At 36.9% G+C, this 11,975-nt stretch overlaps 1 protein-coding gene across 1 annotated transcript in view; it reads right to left on the bottom strand.

The window, feature by feature from the left end:
• LOC122712328 overlaps positions 1–11,975 on the bottom strand; it is a 113,863-nt gene that overhangs the window by 58,407 nt on the left and 43,481 nt on the right. Inside the window, exons 39-48 of the mRNA XM_043931885.1 lie at positions 10,081–10,866; positions 3,900–4,043; positions 3,546–3,623; positions 2,927–3,109; positions 2,311–2,631; positions 1,771–2,151; positions 1,280–1,603; positions 887–1,192; positions 499–810; positions 88–402 (exon numbers count right to left, since the gene is read on the bottom strand). Coding sequence (XP_043787820.1) covers positions 88–402; positions 499–810; positions 887–1,192; positions 1,280–1,603; positions 1,771–2,151; positions 2,311–2,631; positions 2,927–3,109; positions 3,546–3,623; positions 3,900–4,043; positions 10,081–10,866 — 3,150 coding nt within the window. The remainder of the gene's footprint in view (positions 1–87; positions 403–498; positions 811–886; positions 1,193–1,279; positions 1,604–1,770; positions 2,152–2,310; positions 2,632–2,926; positions 3,110–3,545; positions 3,624–3,899; positions 4,044–10,080; positions 10,867–11,975) is intronic.

Genomic DNA, 11,975 nt, shown 5'->3' with positions numbered 1-11,975 from the left:
TTAAAATAACGTTTATGAAAAAATAAGGATAAATAATCTAAGGATTAGAATGTACTCTTTTATTTATATCGATTAACATCAACTTACCAGGTGGTATGTGGCAAGATTTCAGAGGATCTCCAGTGTAACCAGAGAGACAGCTGCACGAGGGTTGATGATTGATCACTTGGCACTGAGCATTTATACCACAAGCACCCACGCATGGATCCTTGCATTTGTTATTTATACAGGCTTTCGTGTGAACACAATCTGAATTTTGAACACATTCTGGTCTACATCCTTCATAAGGATCTCCAGTGTAGTCGGGTAAACAGGTACACGAGCCAGCTCCGTTTCGTTCTTTGCAAACTGCGTTTGCGCCGCACGGAGATGGATCGCATGGCAGTGGTACAGGGAATGTAACTGTAAAAGAAACAATAATCAATTGATATATATTTTAAAATTCCTTAATACATTCCTAATAATAGCAAGAACCAAAATTAATTAAAAGATTTTTACCTTTACTACATCCAGAGAATGGGTCCCCCTCGTAACCCTCATAACATTGGCACATGGGACGATGATTATGCACGGTGCAATTCGTATTGAAACCACAAGAACCAACGCAAGGATCCACGCACTTTTTCTGAACACAAGCGAGATAATTTGGACAGTCTTGATGTATCAGACACTCGGGTCTGCAATTCGGTGGTGCACCAAACATTCCGCTAATACACGTGCAAACAGGATGATCTTCCTGCACGCGACACTCGGCGTTCGGGCCACAGGGTGATGGCAGACAAGGATTCTTTGGACTTGGCAGTGGTATATCTAACGGAGAAAAAGAATACACTTTGTTACACAGAACAATTTAAGAAATTTGATTAAAATAAAAGAAAGAAATTACCTTCTTTAACACAATGTGAGAAAGGATCACCGAGATATTCTGGAGGACAACTGCAAATGGGATTATGATTGACGACTTGACACAAAGCGTTTTGCCCACAAAGGCCAGGGCAAGGATCTCCACATTTCTGGCCGATGCACGCCAAATGTGCAGGACATTCTGAGCTGACTAAACATTCTGGACGACAAGATGGCGGTGATCCATGATATCCTGGACTACACGAACAGACTGCACGATCGTTCATCATACGACAAATGCTGTGTGGTCCGCAAGGTGATGGCATGCAAGGATTCTGAGCTGGGAGTACTGCAAGATTTAATTTTAAATTTCAATTTTAGATAAATTCTACTAATAATTAACTAATCCAATTCAATAATAACTACGAGGACTGACCAGATTTTTCGGCTTTACAAGAATCAAATGGATCCCCAGTATAGCCAGGCAAACAAGAGCAAACCGGCACGTGATCGATTACTTCACATTTTGCATTGGAACCACAGACACCTGGACAAGGATCCCTACAATGCTGATTGAAGCAGGCGAGATGATTGTCGCAATCTTGATTCACAACGCACTCCGCTTCACAACCGTCTATATATGGATTTCCAATAAATGGTGGAACACACTTGCATTTGGGGACACCGTGTTCCTCGACACAAATAGCATTCTTTCCACATGGCACCAATAAACAAGGCTCGAATACGTCACTTGGAGGTACTGGAAATGGATAATAAATTTTTTTTAAAGAAATTTCTTTATCATAGATGTTCTATTCTGAATAATTAGAACAATGGTTAGGCAATTAATCTAATTGGTTAATTCTTTTTAATTTCTACGTTATTATTTTTTTTTTTCATTATTTTTAATTGGTTTTAAATGCTCACCTGCACAGCTCTGGTAAGGATTTCCAACAGTGTGCTCCGGACAATAGCAAGGAGGCACTCTACTCGAATCGCATGCAGCACCCAAACCACAAGTATTAGGATTACATTGATCAGATTTAGGTATACATCCTCTGATTGTATTTGGACTCTCGATGTATCCTGGCAGGCAAGTACACTTTGCTAAACCGCTGTTCAGTATCGTGCATTGAGTATTAGGTCCACAAGGAGACGGTTCGCAAGGATTGTTGGGAAGCGTGCAGGGAGAATCAGGAGGATTTCCTTCGTATCCTGGTAAACAGAAGCATCTCACTTGTCCTGATATCACGCGGCAACCGGAATTGACACCACACAAATTTTCTTGACATTGATCTCCTTCTGGTACTGAATAAGAAATTTTTAAATTTTCCATTAAAAATTTGAATTATCATTTTCAATTTTAATTTAACATAACCATTTTTTATATTTGCTTGCACGAGATAATTCATGTTTTAAAACGATTAATCGTTTTAAAAAAGAAAGAATTATATTTGAAAATCTTACTGCATTGCTCGAAAGGATTTCCAGTCAATCCCTTAGGACAGAAGCATATCGGATTGCCATTATCGTTCTCGCACATCGCGTCCAAACCGCAAGGGTTTGGAACACATGGATCCGTGGTCACTGGCGTGCAACCAACGTAAGGTTTTCCTTGGAATCCGAGCAAGCACTTGCATTGTGCTTGATGGTTCTCCGGATAACAACTCGCGTTCAGACCACAATCGGTCTTCAGGCAAGGGTCGATGCACTTCCGGTTGAGACGGTCGCAAAATTTATATGATGGACAATCCTCATTGTACTGACACACGTTTCTACCTTCTTCCTCTGGAATGAATGAAATTTTATTTTTAATATTAGAATATTATTATTTTGATGTTAAAAGTCAGAAATTATTATTCGTTTTTACGATTTTATATTTATATTGGAATATTAAAACGCGAACATTTCATTAATACTATCTTCAAATAATATTTTACTCTATCATTTTTCAAATACTTTCAAAAAATCTATATTCTATAATTTAATTTGATAACACAAATATTTATAACATAGATATATTAAAACTAATTGGAAGAACGAAATTAAGAAGTAAGAGTATCCATAATGAAAAATTTAATACCTGGTTCACAGTAATTGAATCCATTCCCATGATAACCATCCTCGCAGCTGCAATCCGCGCGGTGATTGGTGTTAACGCAGATCGCGTTTTGGGCGCAAGGATTCCAAACGAGGCACGGTTCCTGACAAGTGCCCTCAATGCATGCCTCTGTCAGCGGGCAATCTTTGTGGATAGTGCAACCCGCTAAGGAAAGATTGAGAAAAAAGCCCGTATAGCCCCGAGAAAGAGTGCAATGGTATAAAAGTGGTATAAGGGTGGTAAGGCTCCCTGTGTCGAGTGTAATTGCTCAGGTGAATCAGTCATTGTATAAAACACGGTGTACTTTATCTTTTATGTATCTTTTATGTGCGAAGATCGATATTGATGTCAAAGTATCGTGTTGAATGATTTTTATATAGGTTTAGAAAAGATTAAAGATTTGGATATTGAATGAAAGATATAATTGAGAATCGTGGAAATATTCGTGTGAAGAATAAAGTGAAATTAAAATTGCACGTCGTGAAACGCGCAATATGCAATATGTACAATACATACATATTTACAGGACGAGTTAAATGAACGCTGTAAAAAATAGGTAAAAAATGGAAGATCGAAATTAGATGCTCGATCTTGTACGAACCTTTCACGCAAGTATACGTCGCTGGATCGCACTCCATTCCTGGTGGACAATAAGGACAGTTTGTCTCGTTTGTCACCTCTGAGAAAATTGAAAAGAAAAGAAAAGATTTATTTTGTGAAAATTATTATCTTTGAAATAATAAAAAGAGGATGCAAATGATTTTTATTTAAATTTTTGTGAGATGTGAGTATCAAGTGATAAAATTTTAGTTCTGCAAAGATTAAATTTTCAAAAATTGATTGATAATTTTTATGAATTGATTTCTATCGTTTTCTTTGCACATTTTATTGCATCCAATTTTTTTTTCTTCTTTAAATTTTGTATATCTGATTTAATTTTATTTGAATATTCTACCTTTCACGCAAACAGGTCTGTGATCTTGGACATGGCAGATTTCCACGAAGTCGCATGGATTATGAACAGTGCACGGATTCAGACATTGATCGTTTATGCAGGCCAATTGAGAGAGACAGTCGTCATGCGTTTTGCATTTGGTATCTGATGAAACGAATGTATATTAGAAGCTCAAAATAACTCGTTCACGTGAGTAATTTCAAATTTAACTTTTCAGTAAAAAAAAAAAAAAACTTAAAATTTATTCATTAATCGTATGACTCGATGATTTCTCTAAATGAAATTTTCAAATGACATATATGAAAAAAAAATTATACACATATATCTAAATAAAAAAAACTAATAAAACAATATAACTAATACACAATAATAAACACAGAAAAAAATACGTAGATATATAATAATTTTTTTCTAAAACATATAATGGTTCTTGTGTTATATGTGTAAAGCCCAGAAATAGTCGTTAGTTTTACTACTTTTAAAGGAAACATTTTGTTAAACATTTACAAATTATTATTTCTATAGTAAAAAAAAAATATATATATATATATCGTTTTAAAATAAATGTAAATCATAAAGAAAATTTTCTCGACAGTTTCCTTTAAAATTCCTTGGACTCCACAAAAAAAAATTACAATTAATTGCTACATATATAGATAAGCAAGAAGAAAACGTGCAGAGGCGCAAATACAATAATATACAACATGCAAAAGAGCTACAAAATGCAGCAAGTCCATGTCTGCATTGGATCGCAACATTGAATTGTAATCATTACTTATATGTATTACGTATATATTTAACAAATGTTTTATTTAACGTTCCTATGAAAAATCGTTCAATGACCACATATCATGATCGTAAATTTACGATCTATCGATCACAAAAATGATGAAGAAAAATTTTCCAGAATTGGTTGCCCCCAATTTTTATCTGGATGTATACTTTCACCTGGATGATGATATCACACTGGATAATGTTTGTCGAAACATATAGAACACGAGAACAACACATTTACTATGAGACTCCCGACGAGAAAGATCTTTTACCTGGGAGTATGCAACAATAAGGTGTACTCTGACTCCTTAGATTGAAGCACACGAGCCGTTGACACGTGCCGTTCAAACAGATTTTACATTCAGAACCATTGACGACAGTTTGATTGCAAAGTCCTAGAGTTATTATAGGTACTGTTAGAGTAGTGTATGATTCAGTGGTGAATGGTTCTAACTCTGTAATGTACAGTTCTGTTGTTGAAAGTTGTTCCGTGGAATATTGCAGTGTGGTTTGTGGATACATCGTCGAATATTGCTGAGTTGTAGATAGTTTGCTAATACTTTCAGTCGTTGAAAATTGTTCTGTTGAATACTGTATGGTTGTTGATTTTTCTGTTGAATATGGTATCGTGGTCGGTGGTTGTTCAGTGAAATGCTTGCTAATCGTAGAAGATTGTTCCGTAGAATATTGCAGTGTTGTTTGTGGATATTCCATGGAATATTGTTCAGTTGTAGGCTGTTTAGTAATGTATTCAGTCGTTGGAAATTCTGTTGAATACTGTATAGTTGATTTTTCTGTTGAATATGGTATTGTGATCGTTGGTTTTTCAGTAAAATGTTTGCTAATTGTAGAAGTTTCCGTAGAATATTGTAATGTCTGAGGTTGTTCCGTGGAATATTGTAGTGTGGTCTCTGGATATTCCATGGAAAATTGTTCAGTTGTAGGTTGTTCGGTAATGTATTCAGTCGTTGAAAGTTGTTCTGTTGAATACTGTATTGTTGATTTTTCTGTTGCTATTGTGATCGGTGATTGTTCAGTAAAATGTTTGCTAATTGTAGAAGATTGTTCTGTAGAAATTTCCGTAGAATATTGTAGAGTTGTCTGAGATTGTTCTGTGGAATATTCTTCAGTTGTAGGTTGTTTGGTAATGTATTCAGTCGTTGAAAGTTGTTCTGTTGAATATGATATTGTGATCGGTGGTTGTTCAGTAAAATGTTTGCTAATTGTAGAAGATTGTTCTGTAGAAATTTCTGTAGAATATTGTAGAGTTGTCTGAGGTTGTTCCGTGGAATATTGTTCAATTGTAGATTGTTTAGTAATGTGCTCAGTTGTTGGAAGTTGTTCTGTTGAATATGGTATTGTGGTCGGCGGTTGTTCAGTAAAATATTTGCTAATTGTAGAAGATTGTTCCGTAGAATATTGTAGAGTTGTCTGAGGTTGTTCCGTGGAATATTGTTCAGTTGTAGGTTGTTTGGTAATGTATTCAGTCGTTGAAAGTTGTTCTGTTGAATATGGTATTGTAATCGGTGATTGTTCAGTAAAATGTTTGCTAATTATAGAAGATTGTTCAGTAGAAGTTTCTGTAGAATATTGGAGAGTTGTTTGAGGTTGTTCCGTGGAATATCGTTCAATTGTAGGTTGCTTAGTAATGTATTCAGTTGTTGAAAGTTGTTCTGTTGAATACTGTATGGTTGATTTTTCTGTTGAATATGATATGGTAGTCGACAGTTGTTCAGTAAAATGTTTGCTAATTGTAGAAGATTGTTCCGTAGAAGTTTCTGTGGAATATTGCAGTGTGGTTTGTGGATACATCGTCGAATATTGCTGAGTTGTAGATAGTTCGGTAATATTTTCAGTCGTTGAAAATTGTTCTGTTGAATACTGTATGATTGTTGATTTTTCTGTTGAATATGGTATTGTGGTCGGTTGTTCAGTAAAATATTTGCTAATTGTAGAAGATTGTTCCGTAGAAGTTTCCGTAGAATATTGTAGAGTTGTCTGAGGTTGTTTCATGGAATATTGTTCAGTTGTAGATTGTTTAGTAATGTGCTCAATTGTTGGAAATTGTTCTGTTGAATATGGTATTGTGGTCGGTTGTTCAGTAAAATGTTTGCTAATTGTAGAAGATTGTTCCTTAGAAGTTTCTGTAGAATATTGTAGAGTTGTCTGAGGTTGTTCCATGGAATATTGTTCAGTTGTAGATTGTTTAGTAATGTGCTCAGTTGTTGGAAATTGTTCTGTTGAATATGGTATTGTGGTCGGCGGTTGTTCAGTAAAATGTTTGCTAATTGTAGAAGATTGTTCCGTAGAAGTTTCCGTAGAATATTGTAGAGTTGTCTGAGGTTGTTCTGTGGAATATTGTAGTGTAGTCTGTGGATATTCCATGGAATATTGTTTAGTTGTAGGTTGTTCAGTAATATATTCAATCGTTGGAAGTTGCTTTGTTGAATACTGTATGGTTGTTGATTTTTCTGTTGAATATGGTATTGTGGTCGGTGATTGTTCCGTAGAATATTGCTCAGTTGTCGAAAAAATATGAGTAGAAAGTTCAGTTGTCGAGGATTGTTGAATAATATGTTGCGTAGTTGTTAAAGATATTTCTTTTGGATATTCTGTTGTTGTTCGAGGTTCTTCTGTGGAATATTCTTGAGATATTGAAGGTATTTCAGTAGAATATTCAATTGTTGAAGGCAATTTTGTAGAATATTCAGTTGTTGAAGGTAGCTCTGTAAAATATTTAGTTGTTGGAGACAATTCTGTGGAATATTTCTGAGTTGTGGAAGGCAGTTTAGTTGAATATTCAGTTGTTGAGAACAATTCTGTAAAATATTCAGTTGTTGTAGGCAGTTCAGTAGAATATTTAATTGTTGAAGGCAATTCTATAGAGTATTCAGTTGTCGAAGATAGTGTTGTAGAGTATTTAGTTGTTGAAGGCAGTTCAGTAGAATATTCAATTGTTGTAGGCAATTCAGTAAAATATTCAGTTGAAGGCATTTTTGTAGAGTATTTACTTGTTGGATAAAATTCTGTTGTTAAAAGTTGTTCCGTTGAGTATTCAGGCATTAAAAATTGGTGCGTAGTATGTTGTATAGTTGTTACAGGCATTTCTGTTGAATATTGTGTTGTATATTGTGTTGTTAGTGGTTGTTCTGTGGAATATTGTTCAGTTATTAGAGGGAAATGCGTAGAAAATTCAGTTGTTAAAGATTTTTGTGTAGTTGTTGAAGTCATTTCTGTTGACTGTTGTGCTGTTGTTGGTGATTGTTCTGTAATATATTGCTCAGTTGTTGAAGGAACTTCTGTTAAATATTGTGTGGTTTGTGGCTGTTCTGTGAAATATCGTTCAGTTGTTGGAACCTTTTCTGTAGAATATACAATTGTTGAGGGTTGTTGTGTTGAATATTGTATAGTTGTCGAAATCTCTTCTGTCGTTGATTGTCGTTCAGTAGAATATTCTTGCGTTGTTGAATATTGTTCCGTCAAAAATTCTGTTACAGATTTTTCAGTAGATCGTTCAGTTTCTGAGGGTTGTTCCGTAGAATATTGTGTAGTTGTTCCCACTTTCTCTGTAGTGAATTGTCCCATTGGTGAGAATGGTTTTGTAGCATATTGTTCCGTAATTTGAGGCAACTCCGTGAACTGTTTAATCGTCGTTTTATGTTTCAAAGGATACTGTGCCGTCACAGTAATCAATGTTACGCTTTCTGTCGTCTCTAAATTCTCAGTAACCATCTCGGTACTAGTTTCTTCAAACGTAACATTCTGAGTAGAACTACTTTCACTAGATATATTAATGAATTCCGTAGTAACTTTTGGCATTTCCGTAGTATATTCATTTATATATATCGGAGTAACTGTAAATACTTCTCCCGATTTTGGTATAGTGGCGTTTTCCGAAGGATAAACAGGGGTGACTATATGAACTTTACTTGGTTCAGTTACTTTACTGCTTATAGTCGGTAATCTACTCAATTCCGTGGTAAACGTTATTTCATTAGTCGAAATGTATTCTGTACCATAAGTATAAGATACAGAAGTAGTTTCGTTACCCATCTCGATACCACCTACAGTCGGAACAACTTCGGTAGTCGTCTCGAAAATATCTTTAACAGTAGATACTTGTGAAAAACTAGTTGTACTCTCCATACTTTCAACACTTGTCGTCGTGATGGTTCCACGATCATATGTTATTGTCGTGGGCAAAGTCGATTCACTCGTCGTGAATGTGGGAGTACTTTCTTCGACGATAGAAGTTTCAGCGACTACTTGAGTCGTGGGCTCGGTACTCGAATACGAAATTGTTGTACTTTCTTCGCTTTGAACTGTTGAGGTATACGCTACGATTCCTGGTGTTTTCGTACGTTCGAAAACAGAGGTTGTTCGCATAGTTGTGGTGTCTGTGTGATCGTGTTCGTTGCAACAAACAGGCCTGTGCGCTTTAACCAGGCATCGAACTGCCACAGGACAGTGGTCGACGCAAGGATCAGTGCAGGATCCTAGGACACAGGCTTTTGTGTCGCTGCATTCGTCATCGGACTCGCAGAAATGTTCGGTCGTGTGGTGGACTGCGGATACAATAGAATATAAACAGGTGAAGAATATAAAAGGTGAACGAGGCCAAGAGAAGTCGAGTAGCTCGAGTCAAAGAGGCGGCTGAAACGTTCTCAAGCATTTTCATTCTCTCTCGATTACGCTAATAACTACGATCCATCGTTTACTGGCTTACTCCAAGTAAAAAAAAAAAAAAAATCTACGAATTATTAGGATTAAGTTAAGCATGCTCGCGCGATAAATAGACAAGCTATCGATCAGAAATGTATATATATAATCGATTAAGTCTTTACAGAGACAGATGTAACGGGAAAAAAAAAAAAATAATCGTTGAACAGTATAGGACATAGGAGAGTATAGGTAATCGGAATGATGAACAGTTGTATCTGTGGCATTTGGAACCTGAAACGTTTTTTATATATCTTCCATTCAGACAACGGAATAAAGAAATGACGAACAATTTCACTTGAAAAAAAAGAAATCAACATCGATCAAAAATTAATTTTTTCGAAATATCCGCTGTCTGAACGTTCTGAGAAACCTGAAAAGTAGCAATCGGTATGTTTGGTGTATAGTATAACAGTATAATCACAGTATATATATATATATTAGCCGAATAAGAATCGTAGACAAGAATCGTGAACCAAATTTGGTGAATGGAAAAAAAAAAAAAAAGAAGAAGTGTCAAAGAACTATATGTATATAAGATGTATATAACTATATATATATATATAAGATATCATAAAAAAAAAAAGAAAGTGGAGCGAGACAGATCTATGTAGAAGAACGAGAGTGCGAGTGAGAGCGAATAGAGAGAATAGAGAGAGTGAGATAGGTGGTGAGAAATGGTGTTTACCTTTCATGCATCCGTATTTAATATCTGGCACAAAGCCGGGGGGACAGAACTTGCAGATAGGCTTGTGCTCCTCCACGTAACAGGGGGCATCAGCCGGACAGGTGGAGTTTCTGCATGGGTCCACGCAGCGATAGTTGCGGCACGCCAAGTCTGGAGAGCAGCCACTGTCTCGCAGGCAAATGGAGAGGGAGGGATTGCAGTTTTGTGTGCATATGCAGACGGGACGGTGGTCCAGGACGTCGCAGGTTTTATCAGCCGGGCACGGCTTTTTCTTTCTCACGTTACACGGGTTCTGGCATTTCCCGTTCACGCACGCGGCGTTCGACGGGCAGTCGAAATCCCTGGTGCACGTCAACGTGTCCGGGGCGCACGTCAGCTCGCCGACCTCGTTCACGACGAAACCGTATTTGCACACGCACATGGGCCTGTGGTTCCGCACCTGGCACCTCTTGTTCACCTCGCAGGTGTATCGGGAGCTGAGGCACGGGTCGCGGCACTCGCCGGTGCGAGTGTGACACGACAAGCTCTCCGGGCAGTCGCGGTCCGACGAGCAACCGATGTTCGGCGTCGGTCTCGGATTCAACGTTTCGCATTTCGGGTCCGGATGGCAGGCCGTGTGAGGCATACCGATATAACACTGGGGGCAGGAGCATCGCGGTTTGTGCAGAACCACGCGGCACAGGGCGTTGATCCCGCAGGCGCCACGGAGACCGCACGGGTCCACGCATTGCAGATTTATGCAGGCCTTTTCGTTCGGGCACTCGAGATCGCTGGTGCATTCGCGCTCTGGATCACCGAAACATCCATCCGTTTCGAATGGTTGATTTTGTTTTGTTGTTGTTGTTGTTTTTTTTTTTTTTCAGTGTAGAGTCGTGGTGTAGAGTCGGTGGGGGTGATGGTAGGTGATTGGTGGTTGTGGTGGCGGTGGTGGTGGTGGTGGTGGTGGTGGTGGTGGTGGTGGTGACGGGAGAGGAAAAAAAAAGAAAAAAGCATAATATAAGAACTGTGAAAAGAAACTTTCTCACAAATAACATAAACCACATGCTTTGTATTCGTAATACGGAAATAAGTAGGGTAGCTTTCGTGAATGAAGAAGTATAAATAATAGAGAATCGAACTTTTACACTCATTTGGACCGTACGAGAAATTAGACGCTCCCTCGTCGTCCCGAGAAATGAATTCATATATATACATACAGAGTGTGTATATATATACGTATATACGTAAATTGGCAAGCAGCGATATTTACAACACAAGCCCCCACAGAATTCAAAAGAAAATAAGAGGGAAAAAATAATGTAAAAAAACAGTGGATAAATCCAGCAAAAAAATAACAAGCATGGGTATATGAGAATGTCCCTTTCGCAGTTCCCAATCTGTATCATTAATCCTAGGTCTAAAAAAAAGAATGGATCATCGGTCTTCTCTTTCATTCACTGTAAAAAATGTGTACCTTTTTTTTTTTTTCTTTTTTTCTCTACGTCGTTGCAATCGAAATATATATATATGCAGTCTCTCTCCGTCTCTACTTTTTCACTTATTATTATATATATATATATTTTTTTTCTTTTCGTTATCTTTTCTTTTTTCATATATATATATATATATTTTTTTTTTTTTTAATTTCTTTAGATCATTTTTCTCTTAGATATAATGGTTTCCACAAGACAGATTGGATACTGAAATAAACATTCTACATATGAATAAATTACGTGTGAGACATGTGTGAAACGTGTTCCTCATTTCCTGGACACATTATGTACAGTATTGCCTAACTGTAGATAGATATATATATGTACAGGTATATTATGTTTTCACGCGACTATTATGTGGGTAAAATCCAGTGTCGTATTTTTGTATCGTTTTTTTTTGTACAATATGTATATATATATATA

This window comes from Apis laboriosa, unplaced genomic scaffold (genome assembly GCF_014066325.1).
Source record: "Apis laboriosa isolate Shangri-la unplaced genomic scaffold, ASM1406632v1 scaffold1_cov151, whole genome shotgun sequence".
NCBI classification, from domain to species: Eukaryota; Metazoa; Arthropoda; class Insecta; order Hymenoptera; family Apidae; genus Apis; species Apis laboriosa.
This window is presented reverse-complemented; position numbering and strand designations above follow the sequence as displayed.